We start from the raw sequence: 15,872 nt of genomic DNA, 5'->3' as shown, positions 1-15,872 counted from the left end.
ATAAAATAAAATTCAGAGAGGGATGTTAGTCTCCATATTGTTTTCATTCTTCTCACAATGAATTAATCGTAATAAATTTGGGGTGTCAACAGTGAAAAAATGGGCAGCATATAGACAGAAATAATGACAAGCAAATCAATACAACAGCATTATATAGTAAACCATAACAATAGCAGCATGCAGCATTTAAGGACTGGAGTTTCGATCAGCACTACTAAGTAAGAATTACATCACAAATATTAAATTCTCCGGTGTCCTCATACAGAAGCAATAAATAAAAAGTTCAACAAATCATGCAGCTATGCCAGCATCCACCAGCCAATCCACAAAGCAAAAGGCCATTGGTTCGATCGACAATAAGCTAAAGTCAAATTAATAACCAAACGAGCATACTCACGAGTCTCACCGGCTCTGCTCGTTAGGCTCTTTAGTGTTAACGAGTTTCAGGACGTGCTCTACCCTATTCGTTAGCCTACCGAGTCGAGCTCTAAACGAGCCGAGCACTTAACGAGTCGAACTGCTCACCGAATACCGAGTAAAATGTTCCGGCCTACAAGTAATTGGTCTTTCCCTCTAGCTTTTGAAGGAGGCACTCCCATTGTATTCATCTATTTATTTTTTATTTATTTTGAGCAAAATACTCCTCTAAATTAGGATTTAACATATTGTGAAACAAACGCAAAAAGGCTAATCTCATGTCCAGCCCAACAAGAAGAACCATCTCGCAAAGGCCTAAACAAAGTCCGGCCCAACAAGAAGAACCATCTCGCGAAGGCCTAAATGAATCTAAGAAGCCAAAATTATCGCCTCTTCTTATCTTCTGAAGCCGTCGGCCCACTAGGCCCAAGATGCCCCCACAACACCAACTCACCATGCCGAGGCTCTCGCAAGTCGCGCTCCGCCGCCTCCTGTCGCCGCCGTCCGCCGAGGCAACCTCTCGCCTGACTGCGCCGATAGCTGCGGAGGCAGTATGTTGAGGAGGAACTCCCATACTACGCCGCGGCAGTGGCACCGGGGTAAGCTCTCGGATCTTCTTATGATTTGGGGCTTTTGGCTCCAAGTTTCCTCACTCGTCAAGCGGTTGGAGTCATGGACGAAGCACAAAAATACGCGGAGGTTGGCCGAATTCGTATATAACACAGATAACATTAAATGTTTATTTTATGATTGAAAAAATGTATTCTAATGTGTTTAGTTTGTATATTTTAATAATTATTTACATTCAATATTTGTATGTGTCGATTTTCTTTGTTTTTTGGGATCCACTTTGATATTTGAAATAATTTTACATTCAATATTTGCACTATCCGAACTCATGCAAGTACAATGTCACATTGCATATAAGTATATATTGTCAAATGTGTAATAATCTTGATGCTATATATATCTTTCTAATAATCTAATGTTTTCCGGAATGATAAAACACATGGCGGTGGATTATCAAATTAGTTCTTTATAAGAGTAAATATATAGTTGTATTTTTTTATTTCCAAAAACATCTCCATACTTACATATTAAGAAAAGATATTCGGGTTTGCTATATCTAAATCACATGACTTTAGTTAGGGATAAGTTGATTGTTCAGTCGTTGGATGTACATTTTTTTTAAGATTAACAAAAGAGAAGGAAGTGACTCTGATACTATCGACTAAGAAGAAAACATGTTGTTTAAAAAATCAACCACTTGAGATATGGACACATCCGTAGATATTTGACACCATGGTCATCAGGTCGGAGGAACGGGGAGGGGTCAACCCAAGAGGGTCAGGAAGACTTCGAGACCTCAGACGGTCTTTGCCGGTGACGCTGAGAGGGAGGGACATGCTAGAAGAGGTGACTGTCGACAAAAACGGTTGCTGACGGCAGCCACACTAGCAGAGAAGAAGAGAGATGTGAGGTTCACGGAGGAAAAAAAAACAATGTTGGCCTGTGGTTGCTGGCGGCGACGGCACCAGAGGAGGGTAGAAGAACATGACCATCAAGAAAATCGTCGCCACAGCAAGAAAATCGTCGCCACATGGATGATCTGGAGTCGGGGTGGGGAGAACAAGATGTGACCGTGTGAAGTTCGGACGAGGTCAGACAGACTTGGAAACATGAGCCGCGTCGCTTGTCTTCGTCTTCGAGCGAGCGCCGCCACCCCTCCCTTCCCATCCCGCTGCCTAGCAGCGCCCCAGCCTCCTCGCTCCGTCTCTCGTCTTCCTCCTCGTGCGAGCGACTCCACCGCAGGTATCTATATCCCCTCGTTTCTCTCGCTCCCGTCACCCCACGAACAGATCCCGCCCTTTAGCTCCCCGTTTCATCTCCTTAATATTCGCCAATTCGTAACTCAGGCAAAAATCAAGGTAGGGCGACCGCCCTACCTTGCCCTACCGGGTCCTCCGCCCTCGGTTGGAGTGGCGAATCGGGGCTCCGCCTGTACCGCAGGTTCTGCACCTACGACGAGAGAGGTATAGCCAGTTCCCAGTGGGTTCTTTTCAGGTTTCACTGCCTCAAATCACTACTGTTTTCTGTTCATGGGACGCCTTCATGGAATGAAGTAGTTACTTCGATTATCTAGATTCGCAAGAAACGGTCCTTGAATTATCCTGTGTTATCCGCTGTGGATGGTGAATTTTTTTTATTGCTGTATGAATTTCATGCATGTGGATCAGACAATCAGTGAATGTAAGCTTGGTTTATAGGAGGTGAATACGGAAGTGGATGTAATCATTTCTCTCTGTCTCACGGTTATAATTTCTCTAAGAAATTGCATGTTAACAGTGCGATCTGATTGCGCTGCTCTCCTACCGGTTCTCTCTGAGAACAACCTGCAGTTGTAGGCTTTAAATTCACCATGTCAGACTGGTTGTGGCGCCTGTGGAATTGCCTTACTGGATCACTATGACATGGCAAGTTCTGCTTCCATAGATTATGCTTTATCTCCGCGTACTGTTATGTCACCATAGAGCTATGCCTTGCGCCCATTATAACGTATGTTGAAAGTAATTGGTGAACAAGAACATGTGAACTTCCATTATTTTGATATTCTGTGAACAGTTTTCCGAGTGAAATCCTGATATAGACTTGTGAAATGATGTACAGATGACAGGGCACTTGAGGAAGAATTTGAGAGAAAATTTGGATGGATGTTAAAGATATTCTTCCTAGGAACCGCTGGCCTTGTTGGTTGGCAATTCTTTCCTTACATGGGTATGATTAAGACTTAATGATCTGCAAATTGAGATGTTTTTAGATATTTGACTCGTACTATCAACTTAGGACATTAGTCTGGCAAGTGGCAAACCTGAAAATGTTGTTATGTCTGACAAGTTTTCAGGGGATAACCTACTTCAGCAATCCATTTCGCTTTTGCATGTCAAAGATCCCTTGTTCAAGCGGATGGGAGCTTCACGATTAGCTCGTTTTGCAGTTGATGGTAACCAATTTTATCTAAGCATTTTTTTAATTTCTTATGTGATTTCTCTGTAAGATTCACCTGTTTAGAGAGCAACATTTAGACTTGCCACATATTACTTCTTGAATTCTTGTTAAAGTTGTCGCTACACTGAGGATGGTTTAGTTTCTTTCAAGAAGGCGTTCCCTGGATTGCTTTACTAGTTCGTAACAACATGAATAGGGGAGCTGTTAATTATTTAAGTCTTTTGATCACTGTTGTACTGTAATCACAGATTTATTTTCTTTGCTGAAAATCTGGACAGTCCAACTATTTGTGGCATTTTTTCTATTATGAAATTAAGAACCTTGTTAATCAAGAACCCTTCGAAGCTGCATTTTTGCTTTTTGCTTTGGACTTGAAAATTGTACTCCCTCCAATTCATAATAAGTGATGCTGATTTAGAACAAAGTTGTACTAAATCAGAGACACTTATTTTAACAGATTTCCTTAAGGCATGATGATGATATGTCATATATTTTCGGTCAAAAAAAATGATATGTCATATATTGATAAGAGGAATAGAAAGAAAAAAATTAGTGTTGAAGCACTGTAGCATAACTGAATATGCTACCAAGTTCTGTCTGGATGCTTAGAGTCAGGTGGCAGAGTTAACTGATGAAGAATGTTTAATTCAAAAGAGCTGAAGTTAACTGTCATGTACTACTAATGTTATAGGCCACCAAGTTCTGTATGATAGGCAACTCAATGCTGTAACTCTGCTACCTGACTCTAAGCATCCAGACAGAACTTGGTAGCATATTCAGTTATGCTGCAGTACTTCAATCATGAGTTTTGATTCCATTAGAGCTTTCAATATGCTCCTTTCTCCAGTTACTTTTCATGCTTTGGTCTGGTTTCTCACTTTAATTGAACTATTGTTGTCCAATGGCCTACAAAGATATACCACTTTGACAAGAGCACCCAAAGTAATCAAAGGTTTTGGAACGGGCACCATAGTGTCCACAAATAGTGCTTCATTGATTCTCTTTCACTTGTTCCTCTTGAAAATATTAATACGGATGCTATGAATCTCCTCCAAGATGATCTAAAAAAAATGAAGCCTCCTCCAAAAAAGGGTGTTAGTTTCTCTAGCTTCCAGCAGGGTAATCCTGTCAATGCCGTTTTCATACGAAGTCTGCAAGAATTAACATGACTGAAGTTAAAGGTTGGAGGTAGTTACTTGACATCTAGTTGCCTCGGTCGTGTTTCCCCACCAAGTTATCGTCCTCACATAACCTGCGGTAACCTACCTGTACATCTTGCCAGTTACTTGGACTCCTACAACGTGGGAGATGTTGATTGATGAGCTTCTTGACAAGTTGCTATCACTTACCAGAAATTCTCAAACCTCAAAGACCACTGCTAGTCTATAACATGTGCCATTGACCTATTGCGGATTGATATCTATGTGGTGTATGGTGTAGAAGTCGCTAGAGTTCATCAGTGAACGTGCCATGTGGGTTGGTCACCCACGTGCTGGGCCCAGCCGGCCCTAGCTGGTTCCAGTTTTGGAATATAATCCATGTTATCTTTAAGTTAGGAATATTTAATTGAAATTAGCAAGTTATCAATGTAAGATAGGTTATCCTTAGCTTGGCTTAAGCCAATTAGAGATAGGATATTTCCTTAGATTTAAGTTTTGCCCAGATTTGGTTGTTAGGCCAGTTCTGTGTGAAGATGCTCGGTGTATCTTTTTCCTTGAGAGAGACGAAGTACGATCTCTCCTCTCTACTTCATCCTTCTAGTCACTAATTTGACCCTCTCTCCAATCAGTCGTGCTGCCCTCCCTAACCCTAGTTCACAGCAGAAGGATCTATGTGTTACAAATGCAGGTCATGTCTAAAAGGTTTGAGTAAATTTCACAGAACCACACTTTTTTGTGGCGGCTGTCTCACAAAACCACGGTTGTTTGTAATAGTCTCACAAAACCACAACTTTTGAGGAAGTTGGTCTCAGAAAACCTAATCTCGATAATTAAGCTAGTTGATGGTGTTTCCGACAACCTGGGGCCACCAGTCAGATGCCACGTCACCTTTCCCGACTCGTTTTGGACGCCACGTCAGTTTCTACCCAATCCAAGACATCACCAGCTGTCACTAGAGCAAAGGCAGCTGACGTGGCATCGAAAACGGGCATTGAAAACGGGTTGGTGAAGATGACGTGGCATCTGACTGGTGGCCCCGGGTTGTCGGGAACACCATCAACCAGCTTAATTATCGAGATTAGGGTTTTCTGAGACCAACTGCCCTAAAAGTTGTGGTTTTGTGAATTGTGAGACTATTGCAAACAACCGTGGTTTTGTGAGACAACTGCCACAAAAAGTGTGGTTCTGTGAAATTTACTCAAAAGGTTTTGAGCTGATGGCCAGTAGCTGCAGAACATAATCTGAGTGCCAACCCTTTCTAAAACATATGGAGTCTTGTAGTAACTAAATCACCCATAGTGTCATTCCTACTCCTAAAACATTAGTAGTACATCACAGTTAACTTCATCTCTTTTGTATTAAACCTTCTTCATCAGTTAATTATATTTCTTTTTTACTCTATGAATGTTCTTCCTCCGTCCAACAAAAGATGTCTCAAGTTTGTCAAAATTTGGATGTATCTAGACATGACTTAGTGTATAGATGCATTCGAATTTGGTCAAAGTTGAGACATCCTTTGTTGGGCGGAGGGAGTACTAATTTCCCATGGGCACAGATGAAAGGAGAATGAAAGTGGTAGAGATGGGGGGAGCTCAAGAAATCCTGAATGTGTTGGAAGGTGCTAAAGATGATAAAACACGTAAAGAAGCTCTGAAGGCTCTCGTGGCACTCTCAAAGTCTGGTGAGTAAAATATTACTAGTTATTTCCTTTTATCATTGCGAGTTAATGTTATCTACAAGTTCCACCTCATGGTTTAAGTTAACGTTAGTTCTAGAGAATACACACCGTCAAGAAGGGAATAGCATGTATGTAGTATCAAGCTGCCATTAATTGCTGGAATTCATCCATTTCGATTTCCAACTGTGGTCTCTAACTGATTATGTGACAGGATCACAGGAAGGCATGCTAGAAAGGAAGCTCTCTGTTAGACCCATCATACCCGATGACTGTAGGAGTTGATAAACTTATGTTGCTAATCTCACACTGTTACGTGTTACGTACTAGCTACAGCACGTCCCATGTCCAAGCTGTTGTGCTTATTTCTTGCATCTCTGCACTTATGTCAGTTGAGTTCTTGTTTCACATATGATTCCCTGAAGATTGAGCATCTTTCTTCTGATGTACAGATAAAGCTGCGGGGTTTTTGGACAAGGCAGGCGCCTACGCCATCGTCAGTTCCACTCCGAACTCCCCTGAATATGCCGAGATCGAGGCTTGCAAGACTAGACTTCTCAAAGCGTTTGATCAGCTGAAGTCATGATGGTAGATGGCACCGAGTAAATTGAATCCTTCATCTATATGTTTTCTCTAGACGGAGACTTTGATGGAATCATTTCTTTTTAATGAAACAAGAGAATCCAGCTCAGCACACCCTTTTTGAATTTCTGAAGGTACCCAACTTTCCTTGTAAGGTCAATATGGCCATTTGAACATGATCAAAGCCGTTGGACCTTCTCAGAATGGTAGAATGACTTCTCATACGAGTAACTATTTTCAGTGGTGTTCTAACGATTGGCAACCTTGCCATAGTATTCACAATTATCCCAAAAAAGTATGAGAGAGAAAGAGAGGCGCGAAATATGGTTGCACGCCAATTGCTTCTTGGCATCACGTGGAGCATTTAATTTGTATAAATTTCTATTTCGGACTAAATAATAAAGCTCTTTCTTGAAAAAAGTTGTTACTACTTTATGCATTTTAAAAACAAATTTGTTTTCTGTTTCTTTGTAAAAGCTAATTTGCAAACTTGTACCATATGGAAGGTCTCGATAGATGTCTCACTTATTTTAAACTAGGTGATTCTTGGCGTGTTGCTGCGAAAAATTCTACTCTTTCTGTTCTTAAAAAATAGGTGTATTTTGTTTCATTTGACCGAACATTTGACCAAGCAATATTCCGTCAACACGTGACTTATGTGATAATAACCATGAACAAGTACTTTTGAATACGAATTCAACTATTTTATTTCTTCTGAAAGCCTCGGTGCATTTTCTCGCTATATCTCTCCTTTCTTGCTCCAACCAAGTATCACCTAATCTCACCAATAATGTGTTTTCTCTATGTGACATCCAAGTACCTTATTTGTTTGATTCAAGGAATGGAGAAAAAAACACGGGATTTCTACAATCCACTTGGACCATTTTTTTTAATTCAGTTGCATGAAGAATAGACAATTGTATTTGTGGCCTCTTCATTTCATACGAAACCATAGTAATGTGGATTATTGTTTCCCTTTGACGGCACTATTCACCCGTTTAATTCAAATGAATGAAGCAAAGAAAAAATACATGATTTTTTCCTTTTTTTATTAGTTTCAAGGAAAAACATGGATTTTTCACAATCCACTAGACTTTAAAAAAAAATCTATTGCAAGAACAATGACACGATGGTATTTATTATTGGCATGTGAACATTACAACTTTACTTTCAGTTGTGGTTTGACCATGTTTATGAGGATTTTGATACTTTCCTATTTGTAGGAATCAAGCACAGCCATCTATAAAATTCTTGTGTTTTTTTTAAAAAGAACTATTTTATATATCATCATATTCGTAAGTCAAAGATGTCCTCGAGCAATTCAGTGCTTTTGATTCCCGTGGTATTTATATCACTTCATTTTAATCATACGTTTCTCGTATTCCCGTGTTTGTGTTTTTGGATTCCAGTGAGCAGAGAAACACTCAAGCCATCGAGCATCGGCATGCCGAAGTCTCTCCCTGTGTTAAGACTTGCGCTTGCGTAGCCTTACACACTCAAGGTCCAATCATTCAATTCAGCGTGGCTGTCGCATTTACACGCATGCGTGTTCATTGATAAACTGTGTGTACCACAATCCATGAGGTGCAGGATACACCGTTGCCTGGGTGTGGTGGCGGGATTGTTATGTGAAACCAAAATTGTGGTTAGTGATAGAAAAATTGGTACGATTAGTTTTTTTTAGCCTTTTTGGACTGCACTATGTGACCTAGCTTAGGTTTTTGAATATCTCGCTGCACGAATATTTGAAAAATACGAGCCGCATAACCGTAAACTCAGTCCTAGAGTCCTGGGTCTTGGGCGAGGATTAGGAAGCGAGGCGTTAACAACTTGGCACCAAGTAAGCACGAAACACGGGCTTGACGTTCAAGTCCACCGCGACTACGCGAGTTCCCCCTCCCCCTGCTTTCTCTTCCGATCTCCTCTGCTTTCTCTTCCCCAACAACGCACACGGCGCTACCTCTCCGACGCGACGCCAGCCAGCCAGCCAGCCAGCGCGGGCGAGCGGAAAGAAAATTAAAGCCAACACGAGAAGGGAAAAAGGCAAGCAGGCACGCACGAACTCCCACTCCCCACTCTCCCCTTCCTCGCCCTCGCCGTCCACCACTCCGCCACTCCCCAGATCCACCTCCCATGCCGCCTCCCCACCTCCAACCCTAGCCACTCCTGAGCTGCCTCGGGTCCGCCACCGCGCAAAATGGGACGCCCCAGGCTGCTCAACGCGGGCGGCATCGACCCCATCGCCGAGGAGCCGCACCCTCCCCGCGCCGATGCCGACCCCGGCGGCCTCGCCTGCGCGATCTCCGCCGAGGCCAGCGCCGTGCTCGCCGTCATGCGCCGCAGCCTACGCCACCCGCGCGCGGCCGCCGACGACGCGGCCGCCGACCACCCGCTCGTCTCGTCCCTCAAGGCCCTGCGCCGCCTCGTCTTCTCCCCCGCCGCCGCGGCCTCGCCCTCGCTCCCGGCCGCATCGCTGCGGCCCTTCCTCGACGCCGTGCGCTCCGAGGACGCAGGCGCCGCCGTCACCTCGGCCTCGCTCGCCGCGCTCCACGAGGTCATGGCGCTCACGGGGCCGTCCCTCCCGGGCTCCGCGCTGCGGGAGGTCGTGGACGCCGTCGCCAGCTGCCGGTTCGAGGCGGGGGCGGAGGCCGCCGCCGAGGAGGCCGTCCTGATGCGGATGCTGCAGGCGCTGCTCGCGTGCCTGCGCGCCCCTGCCGCCCCCGCGCTGGGGGACCAGCACGTCTGCACCGCTGTCAACACGTGTTTCCGTGTGGTACACCAGGCCGCCGCCAAGGGCGAGCTCCTGCAGCGGTTCTCGCGCTACGCTATGCATGAGCTCGTCCGATATATCTTTGCCCGCCTCCCTCAGATAGGCAGCGATGATGGAGCTGATGGTACAGCCATACCAGAGGTATTTGGTTCGCAATGTGCACTTCTGCTTTCGCTATTATTAGGATCAGTCATGCACCAGTTTACAAATGCCATTTTCATCTCTCCTGAAAATAGCTTTTGAACTTTATGTACTCCGTATTTTTTTTTTTGCTGTATCCAAGAATTCAATAGCATTGCGCACAGCAAATGCTATTGTAGTATACTCCGTACTTAAGAAGCTAAGTAGATTGTTCAGCAATGTGGTGAACCAGAGATATGGTTATACCATGTCGGTTCAAACTGAGGCTGTAAAATATGAAACACAAGATGGCAAGAGCCTTTATTGGAGTTAATTATGTTAAAGTGCCAGCATGGAGGGTTAGAAGTTGGAACATTGAGACACATACATTAATAAACCTCAATCGACCATGCTGTACTGGTCCAGATCAAGTGATACTCGGTAGAACCCAGCGGGTAGGCCTGAGAGGCAGTGAAGTTGATTAATTTTCATATTTCTTGAAATATATAATGTAAATACTGAATGCCATGATATTGTTGTGTTTGTGGCTACTGCAATTGATGTTTGAGCGACCAGTTTTTAGCCATTTACAGCTGAAACCGGTTTAAAGTCGGATGCTTGTTTGTGGAACTTTAAATTCATGCTTGCTGGTTAGTGGTTACTTCAAAGAGTATCTATATTCTTTTAAATTCTGTTTGTCAAGGGTATAATTGTAGAAATTTTGACACAATTATCCTTTGATTCTGTGTGCCACATGAGTTGGTTTTGCACACCTCAGAGTTCACCTTTAATATGTGCAAGAGTATAGGTCTACCATATGAAATCTAACAAGCAGAAGATTATATGTTTAATTTTATTTTATGCCTAAATGCATAAGAGAATGATCCTAACATATTTATGTACGTTGTTGTGAGATGTTCTTTTTAGAGCAGTAAGCCCATATTATTCATTTAAATACACCACAGCTCCACCCTAAGGGCCTTGGATCTTTTGCTAACATCGTTCACAACCTCCCAACACATTTGCCAGTGTCCAATCTATGTGGCTTTGCTGCAACACTATTCTATTGGACTGTTGGTTACTTTGCATCTTCTAGCTTAACTGCTGTAGCCTGCAGTAGTGTTGACAGTGCAAATCATGCAATTTACCACTCCGCTGCTAATTAGGGTGTTTTGGTTTACCACCAACGGTGACCTTGCCGAAAAGTTGGCTAGCCCATGGTATTTGGCAGCTGTTTGGATTGGCGCTGAAATTTTGGCTCAGCCATGATGCCCTGGCAGTCTGGCACACCCAGTGTTGTTCTCGCTAAAATATGGGTGAACTATGGCGCAAAACGCTCCGCTAATAAATCGGTACCGTGGCTCAGCTGCTCTTACCTGCATTTTCTCGCACACAGGCACAGACAACTGCTTGGAAGCCTTCTGGCATCAAACTTAATCAGACCACCTCCTCTGAAGTGAATTGGTGGGCATGGTGAAATATATGCTACTGGTTTGTGTTCTTTGTCATTCGGCATTTTGTAGTTAATTAAGATTGGCGTGGAACTGAATTGAAATCAAACCGACTAACTGAGTACTAGCTGATTCAAGTTACCAGATACTCCCTCCGATCCTAAATTGTTGTCGAAATATTACATGTATCTAGACGCTTTTTAAGAATAGATACATCCATATTGGGCAAATTTGAGTCAAGAATTTAGGATCAGAGGGAGTATTAATTAAGTTAGTTGGTTGCAAACCAAAGGCACGCCGGCTGTAATCTAAACATCAATAACTTCTAACACAATATTGGTTCAAACCAAACACATCCTAAGCCAGTGTTTGAAGCTGCGAGTGAGCAAAACAAGGTCATGCAGGTGCAGTCTTTTCGGATCTTCCAACCATTTGCTTCAGAAGGTTATTGATCATAAAGATTACATTACAATGTGTATGTTAGTTTTAAGAGTATGCATAAAAAAGCTTCGGCCCAACAAGTGTTTGCATTTACAGTAAGGTAATGAAACCCGCCATTTTACATGAGTGAATCATTCTGTTTTACCCTTTGAGTAAAATGGAGTACTAAAGGTTTCCTTGTGAAGTTTGGTTAGCTCCTGGGCATTTATTTCCATACCGTTTACCTTTTACCAGATAGCATTTTTGCTCCATGGCACAGTTAATGATCTGCTTTTTGTATTGTACTCTCTGTAGATGGGTGGCATGGATAAGAACCATCCATTTGGGATCAGGGAAATGGAAAATGGAAATGGAAACTATGCACCTGAGGCAGGTACATCTGATGAAAATTCTGTAGATGGTAGTGGCCTCATCGTGGAGCCTTATGGAATCCCTTGCATGGTGGAGATTTTCCATTTCCTGTGCTCTCTCCTCAATGTTGTCGAGCAGATTGGGTTTGATGAAGATCTACCTTTATTTGCCCTAAAGTTGATCAATTCAGCGATCGAGCTTGGTGGGTCTGCAATTGGGAAGCATCCGAAGCTGCTGTCATTAGTGCAAGATGAGCTTTTCCGGAACCTAATGCAGTTTGGATTATCAATAAGCCCACTTATTCTTTCAATGGTGTGCAGCATTGTGTTAAATCTTTATCATCACCTCCGAACTGAACTCAAGATGCAGCTTGAGGCCTTCTTTTGTTGTATAATTCTGAGGCTTGCACAACCCCGATTTGGAGCAACATATCATCAACAGGAGGTTGCAATGGAAGCTCTTGTAGACTTCTGTCGACAGAAGAATTTTATGGTGGAGATGTATGCCAATCTGGACTGTGACATAACCTGCAGGAATGTTTTTGAGGAGCTTGCAAATCTTCTATCAAAGAGTGCATTTCCTATTAACTGCCCCTTGTCTTCTATGCACATTCTTGCTCTGGAAGGCTTGATTGCTGTGATTCAGGGAATGGCTGATCGGATTGGGAATGCAACCTCTCGCCCTGAACTCAGGCCTGTAGAACTTGATGAATATGCCCCTTTCTGGACAGTTAAATGCGAGAACTTTTTGGATCCTCAACATTGGGTGAGATTTGTCCGTCAGAGGAAGTATGTCAAGAGGAGGCTAATGATCGGTGCTGATCACTTTAACAGGGACCCAAAGAAAGGTCTGGAGTTCCTTCAAGGCAATCATCTGTTGCCTGAGAAGCTTGATCCTCAGAGTGTAGCTTGTTTTTTCCGCTACACAGCTGGTCTTGATAAGAATCTTGTAGGAGATTTTCTGGGCAATCATGATGAGTTTTGTGTTCAGGTACTTCATGAGTTTGCACAGACCTTTGACTTCCAGGAGATGAACTTGGATACAGCTCTGAGGCTATTTTTGGAGACATTTCGGCTGCCTGGAGAATCTCAGAAGATACAGAGGGTCCTTGAGGCCTTCTCAGATAGATACTATGAGCAGGCCCCACAAGCTTTTGCAAATAAGGACACTGCTTTGCTGCTGTCTTACTCAATTATAATGCTGAACACTGATCAGCATAACATGCAGGTGAAGAAGAAGATGACTGAGGAGGATTTCATCAAGAATAACAGGAACATAAATGGTGGTAGTGACCTTCCGCGTGAGATGTTGTCTGAGCTATACCATGCGATCTGCCGAAATGAGATCAAGACCACGCCTGAGCAGGGTATGGGATATTTAGAAATGTCTCCCAGTCGCTGGATAGATCTAATGCGGAAGTCCAAGTCAACATCCCCATATATTGTTGGTGATTCTCAGCCTTTCCTCGACCACGATATGTTTGCTATCATGTCTGGCCCTACTATTGCTGCCATTGCTGTGGTATTTGATCATTCGGAACATGAAGAAGTTCTGTTGACCTGTGTGGATGGCTTCTTGGGTATTGCAAAGATCTCAGCATTTCATCATCTTGAAGACGTTTTGGATGATCTTGTTGTTTCTCTCTGCAAATTCACCACTCTTTTGAATACCTCGTTGGTTGAGGAGCCAGTTACTGCCTTTGGAGATGACCTGAAGGCTAGATTGGCAACTGAAACATTGTTTACTATAGCTAATAGATATGGGGATTACATACGTACTGGCTGGAGGAATGTATTGGATTGCATCCTGAGACTGCATAAGCTAGGGCTTCTTCCTGCCCGTGTTGCTAGTGATGCAGCTGATGATTCAGAAGTTTATACTGAAACTGTCCAAGGAAAGCCTGCCCCTAGCTCAATTTCCACATCTCATATCCCAGTGATGGGTACGCCTCGGAAATCCTCTGGACTTATGGGAAGATTTAGTCAGCTACTCTCACTTGACAGTGAAGAACCAAGATCACAACCAACTGAGCAGCAACTCGCTGCCCACCAGAGGACTCTTCAGACAATCCAGAAATGCCGCATTGATAGTATATTTACAGAGAGCAAATTCTTGCAGCCTGATTCACTATTGCAACTTGCTAGAGCATTAATATGGGCTGCAGGCCGGCCTCAAAAGGTGGCCAGCTCGCCAGATGATGAGGACACAGCAGTATTCTGCTTGGAACTGCTGATTGCCATTACACTTAACAACCGAGATCGAATTGTGCTCCTCTGGCAAGGTGTATATGAGCATATTGCCAACATAGTTCAGTCCACAGTCATGCCATGTGCTCTTGTGGAGAAAGCTATTTTTGGACTTCTGCGGATATGCCAGAGGTTACTTCCATACAAAGAGAACCTTGCTGATGAGTTGCTGAGGTCATTGCAATTAGTTCTCAAGCTCGATGCACGAGTAGCAGATGCATACTGTGAGAACATTACACAGGAGGTTGCACGCCTTGTCAAAGCAAATGCTGGACACATAAAATCACAGATGGGTTGGAGAACTGTAGTGTTGCTGCTCTCCATTACAGCTCGCCACCCTGATGCTTCAGGAGTAGGCTTCGAGGCTATCATGTTTATCATGTCAGAGGGGCACCTTTCAAAATCAAATTATGCCATCTGCATTGAAGCGTCACGACAGTTTGCTGAATCCAGGGTTGGTCTGACAGACAGATCCATCCGTGCCCTAGATTTGATGGCTGACTCTGCCATTAATCTTGCCCGGTGGTCACAAGATACGAAAGGGTCAGGTGAGGAAGCTGATAAAGGATCGGAAGCAATCAGGGAGATGTGGCTCAAACTGCTGCAAGCACTGAAAAAGTTGAGCTTGGATCAGAGGGAGGAAGTGCGAAATCATGCATTAATTTCACTCCAGCGATGCCTCACAGCAACTGAAGGGATATGCCTCCAGTCCACCACATGGTCACATGCTTTCGATCTTGTCATATTTGCCTTGCTGGATGACTTGCTGGAAATTGGCCAGAATCACTCGCAAAAGGATTACAGGAACATGGAAGGATCCCTTGTGCTTGGCATGAAACTAGTAGTGAAGGTCTATCTTCAACTATTACCGGATCTCTTCGGACTGAGCAGCTTCTGCAAATTGTGGCTTGGAGTCCTTAGTCGAATGGAGAAGTACATCAAGATCAAGGTCCGAGGTAAGCGAAGTGACAAACTTCAAGAACTGATTCCGGATCTTCTCAGGAGCATCCTAGCTGCGATGAAGAGCCAGGGAATCCTTGCGAAGAGGAGTACAATAGGGGGTGACAGCTTGTGGGAGCTGACATGGCTTCATGTGAATAACATCTCGACTGGCTTGCAGTCTGAAGTTTTCCCAAGCCAGGAGTATGAGCAGCCGAACAATGTTGGTAGCCCGAGAGGGCTCAACGATGCTGAGACTAAGAACTAGAGGTTCAGGTGTTTTTGTCTAATAGTCCGGTGTGCTGTGGCATGTGAAAGTTTGACCTGCGTGTTTGCTAATCCATTGAAACGTAAGGTTTTGATATTGTAACTGCATTTCGCCTCCATTGTAAGTTTTTATTGTATGTATTTATTCTGGCGAGCTCAAAGACCAGTCAGTCCTTGCTCAGAGTTGCTGTCGTTCTGTAAAACTGTGACAGCAATGTGACCAGATTGACATGTCCGAACCGCTAACCTGTGGAGTTGTCATTTTTTTCATACACGTATCCAGCACTAAAATGCTGTTGTTTCGCAAGAGAAGGATTCATATTACTATTATTTCGAGAACAGACAGTATGACCTGCGTTTTGCAGAAGGTTTAGTGTGCTGGTTTAGTTGTGTTTGGCCCCATTTTCTAATTTAGGACTTGTTTGGATCAATTGATTCTTAGAGCTG

General features: G+C 43.6%; 2 protein-coding genes across 2 annotated transcripts; both read left to right on the top strand.

Annotated features, from left to right (window-relative positions):
* Positions 1 to 1,883: 1,883 nt before the first annotated feature.
* LOC100841601 lies at positions 1,884 to 6,965 on the top strand. Its single transcript, XM_003561432.4, has 6 exons — positions 1,884 to 2,229; positions 2,334 to 2,450; positions 3,085 to 3,192; positions 3,320 to 3,418; positions 6,139 to 6,264; positions 6,711 to 6,965. The coding sequence occupies exons 1-6, from the start codon at positions 2,097 to 2,099 to the stop codon at positions 6,842 to 6,844; spliced, it is 717 nt and encodes a 238-aa protein (XP_003561480.1). The 5' UTR covers positions 1,884 to 2,096; the 3' UTR covers positions 6,845 to 6,965.
* A 1,928-nt stretch (positions 6,966 to 8,893) lies between these two features.
* On the top strand, positions 8,894 to 15,763 carry LOC100840992 (ARF guanine-nucleotide exchange factor GNOM). Its single transcript, XM_003561430.4, has 2 exons — positions 8,894 to 9,751; positions 11,917 to 15,763. Exons 1-2 carry the CDS (start codon positions 9,038 to 9,040, stop codon positions 15,424 to 15,426), a joined length of 4,224 nt encoding a protein of 1,407 aa, XP_003561478.1. The 5' UTR covers positions 8,894 to 9,037; the 3' UTR covers positions 15,427 to 15,763.
* Positions 15,764 to 15,872: the final 109 nt, after the last annotated feature.

This window comes from Brachypodium distachyon, chromosome 1, assembly GCF_000005505.3.
Source record: "Brachypodium distachyon strain Bd21 chromosome 1, Brachypodium_distachyon_v3.0, whole genome shotgun sequence".
NCBI classification, from domain to species: domain Eukaryota; kingdom Viridiplantae; phylum Streptophyta; class Magnoliopsida; order Poales; family Poaceae; genus Brachypodium; species Brachypodium distachyon.
This window is presented reverse-complemented; position numbering and strand designations above follow the sequence as displayed.

What these genes read in the sequence shown, in the direction of transcription:
- LOC100841601 (XM_003561432.4), top strand. Translation starts at nt 2,097, where the DNA reads ATGAGCCGCGTCGCTTGTCTTCGTCTTCGAGCGAGCGCCGCCACCCCT. An exon ending in CTGCACCTACGACGAGAGAG is followed by an intron (nt 2,451 to 3,084) that starts GTATAGCCAGTT and finishes AATGATGTACAG; the next exon opens with ATGACAGGGCACTTGAGGAA. An exon ending in AGCTCGTTTTGCAGTTGATG is followed by an intron (nt 3,419 to 6,138) that starts GTAACCAATTTT and finishes CCATGGGCACAG; the next exon opens with ATGAAAGGAGAATGAAAGTG.
- LOC100840992 (XM_003561430.4), top strand. Translation starts at nt 9,038, where the DNA reads ATGGGACGCCCCAGGCTGCTCAACGCGGGCGGCATCGACCCCATCGCC. An exon ending in ATGGTACAGCCATACCAGAG is followed by an intron (nt 9,752 to 11,916) that starts GTATTTGGTTCG and finishes TACTCTCTGTAG; the next exon opens with ATGGGTGGCATGGATAAGAA.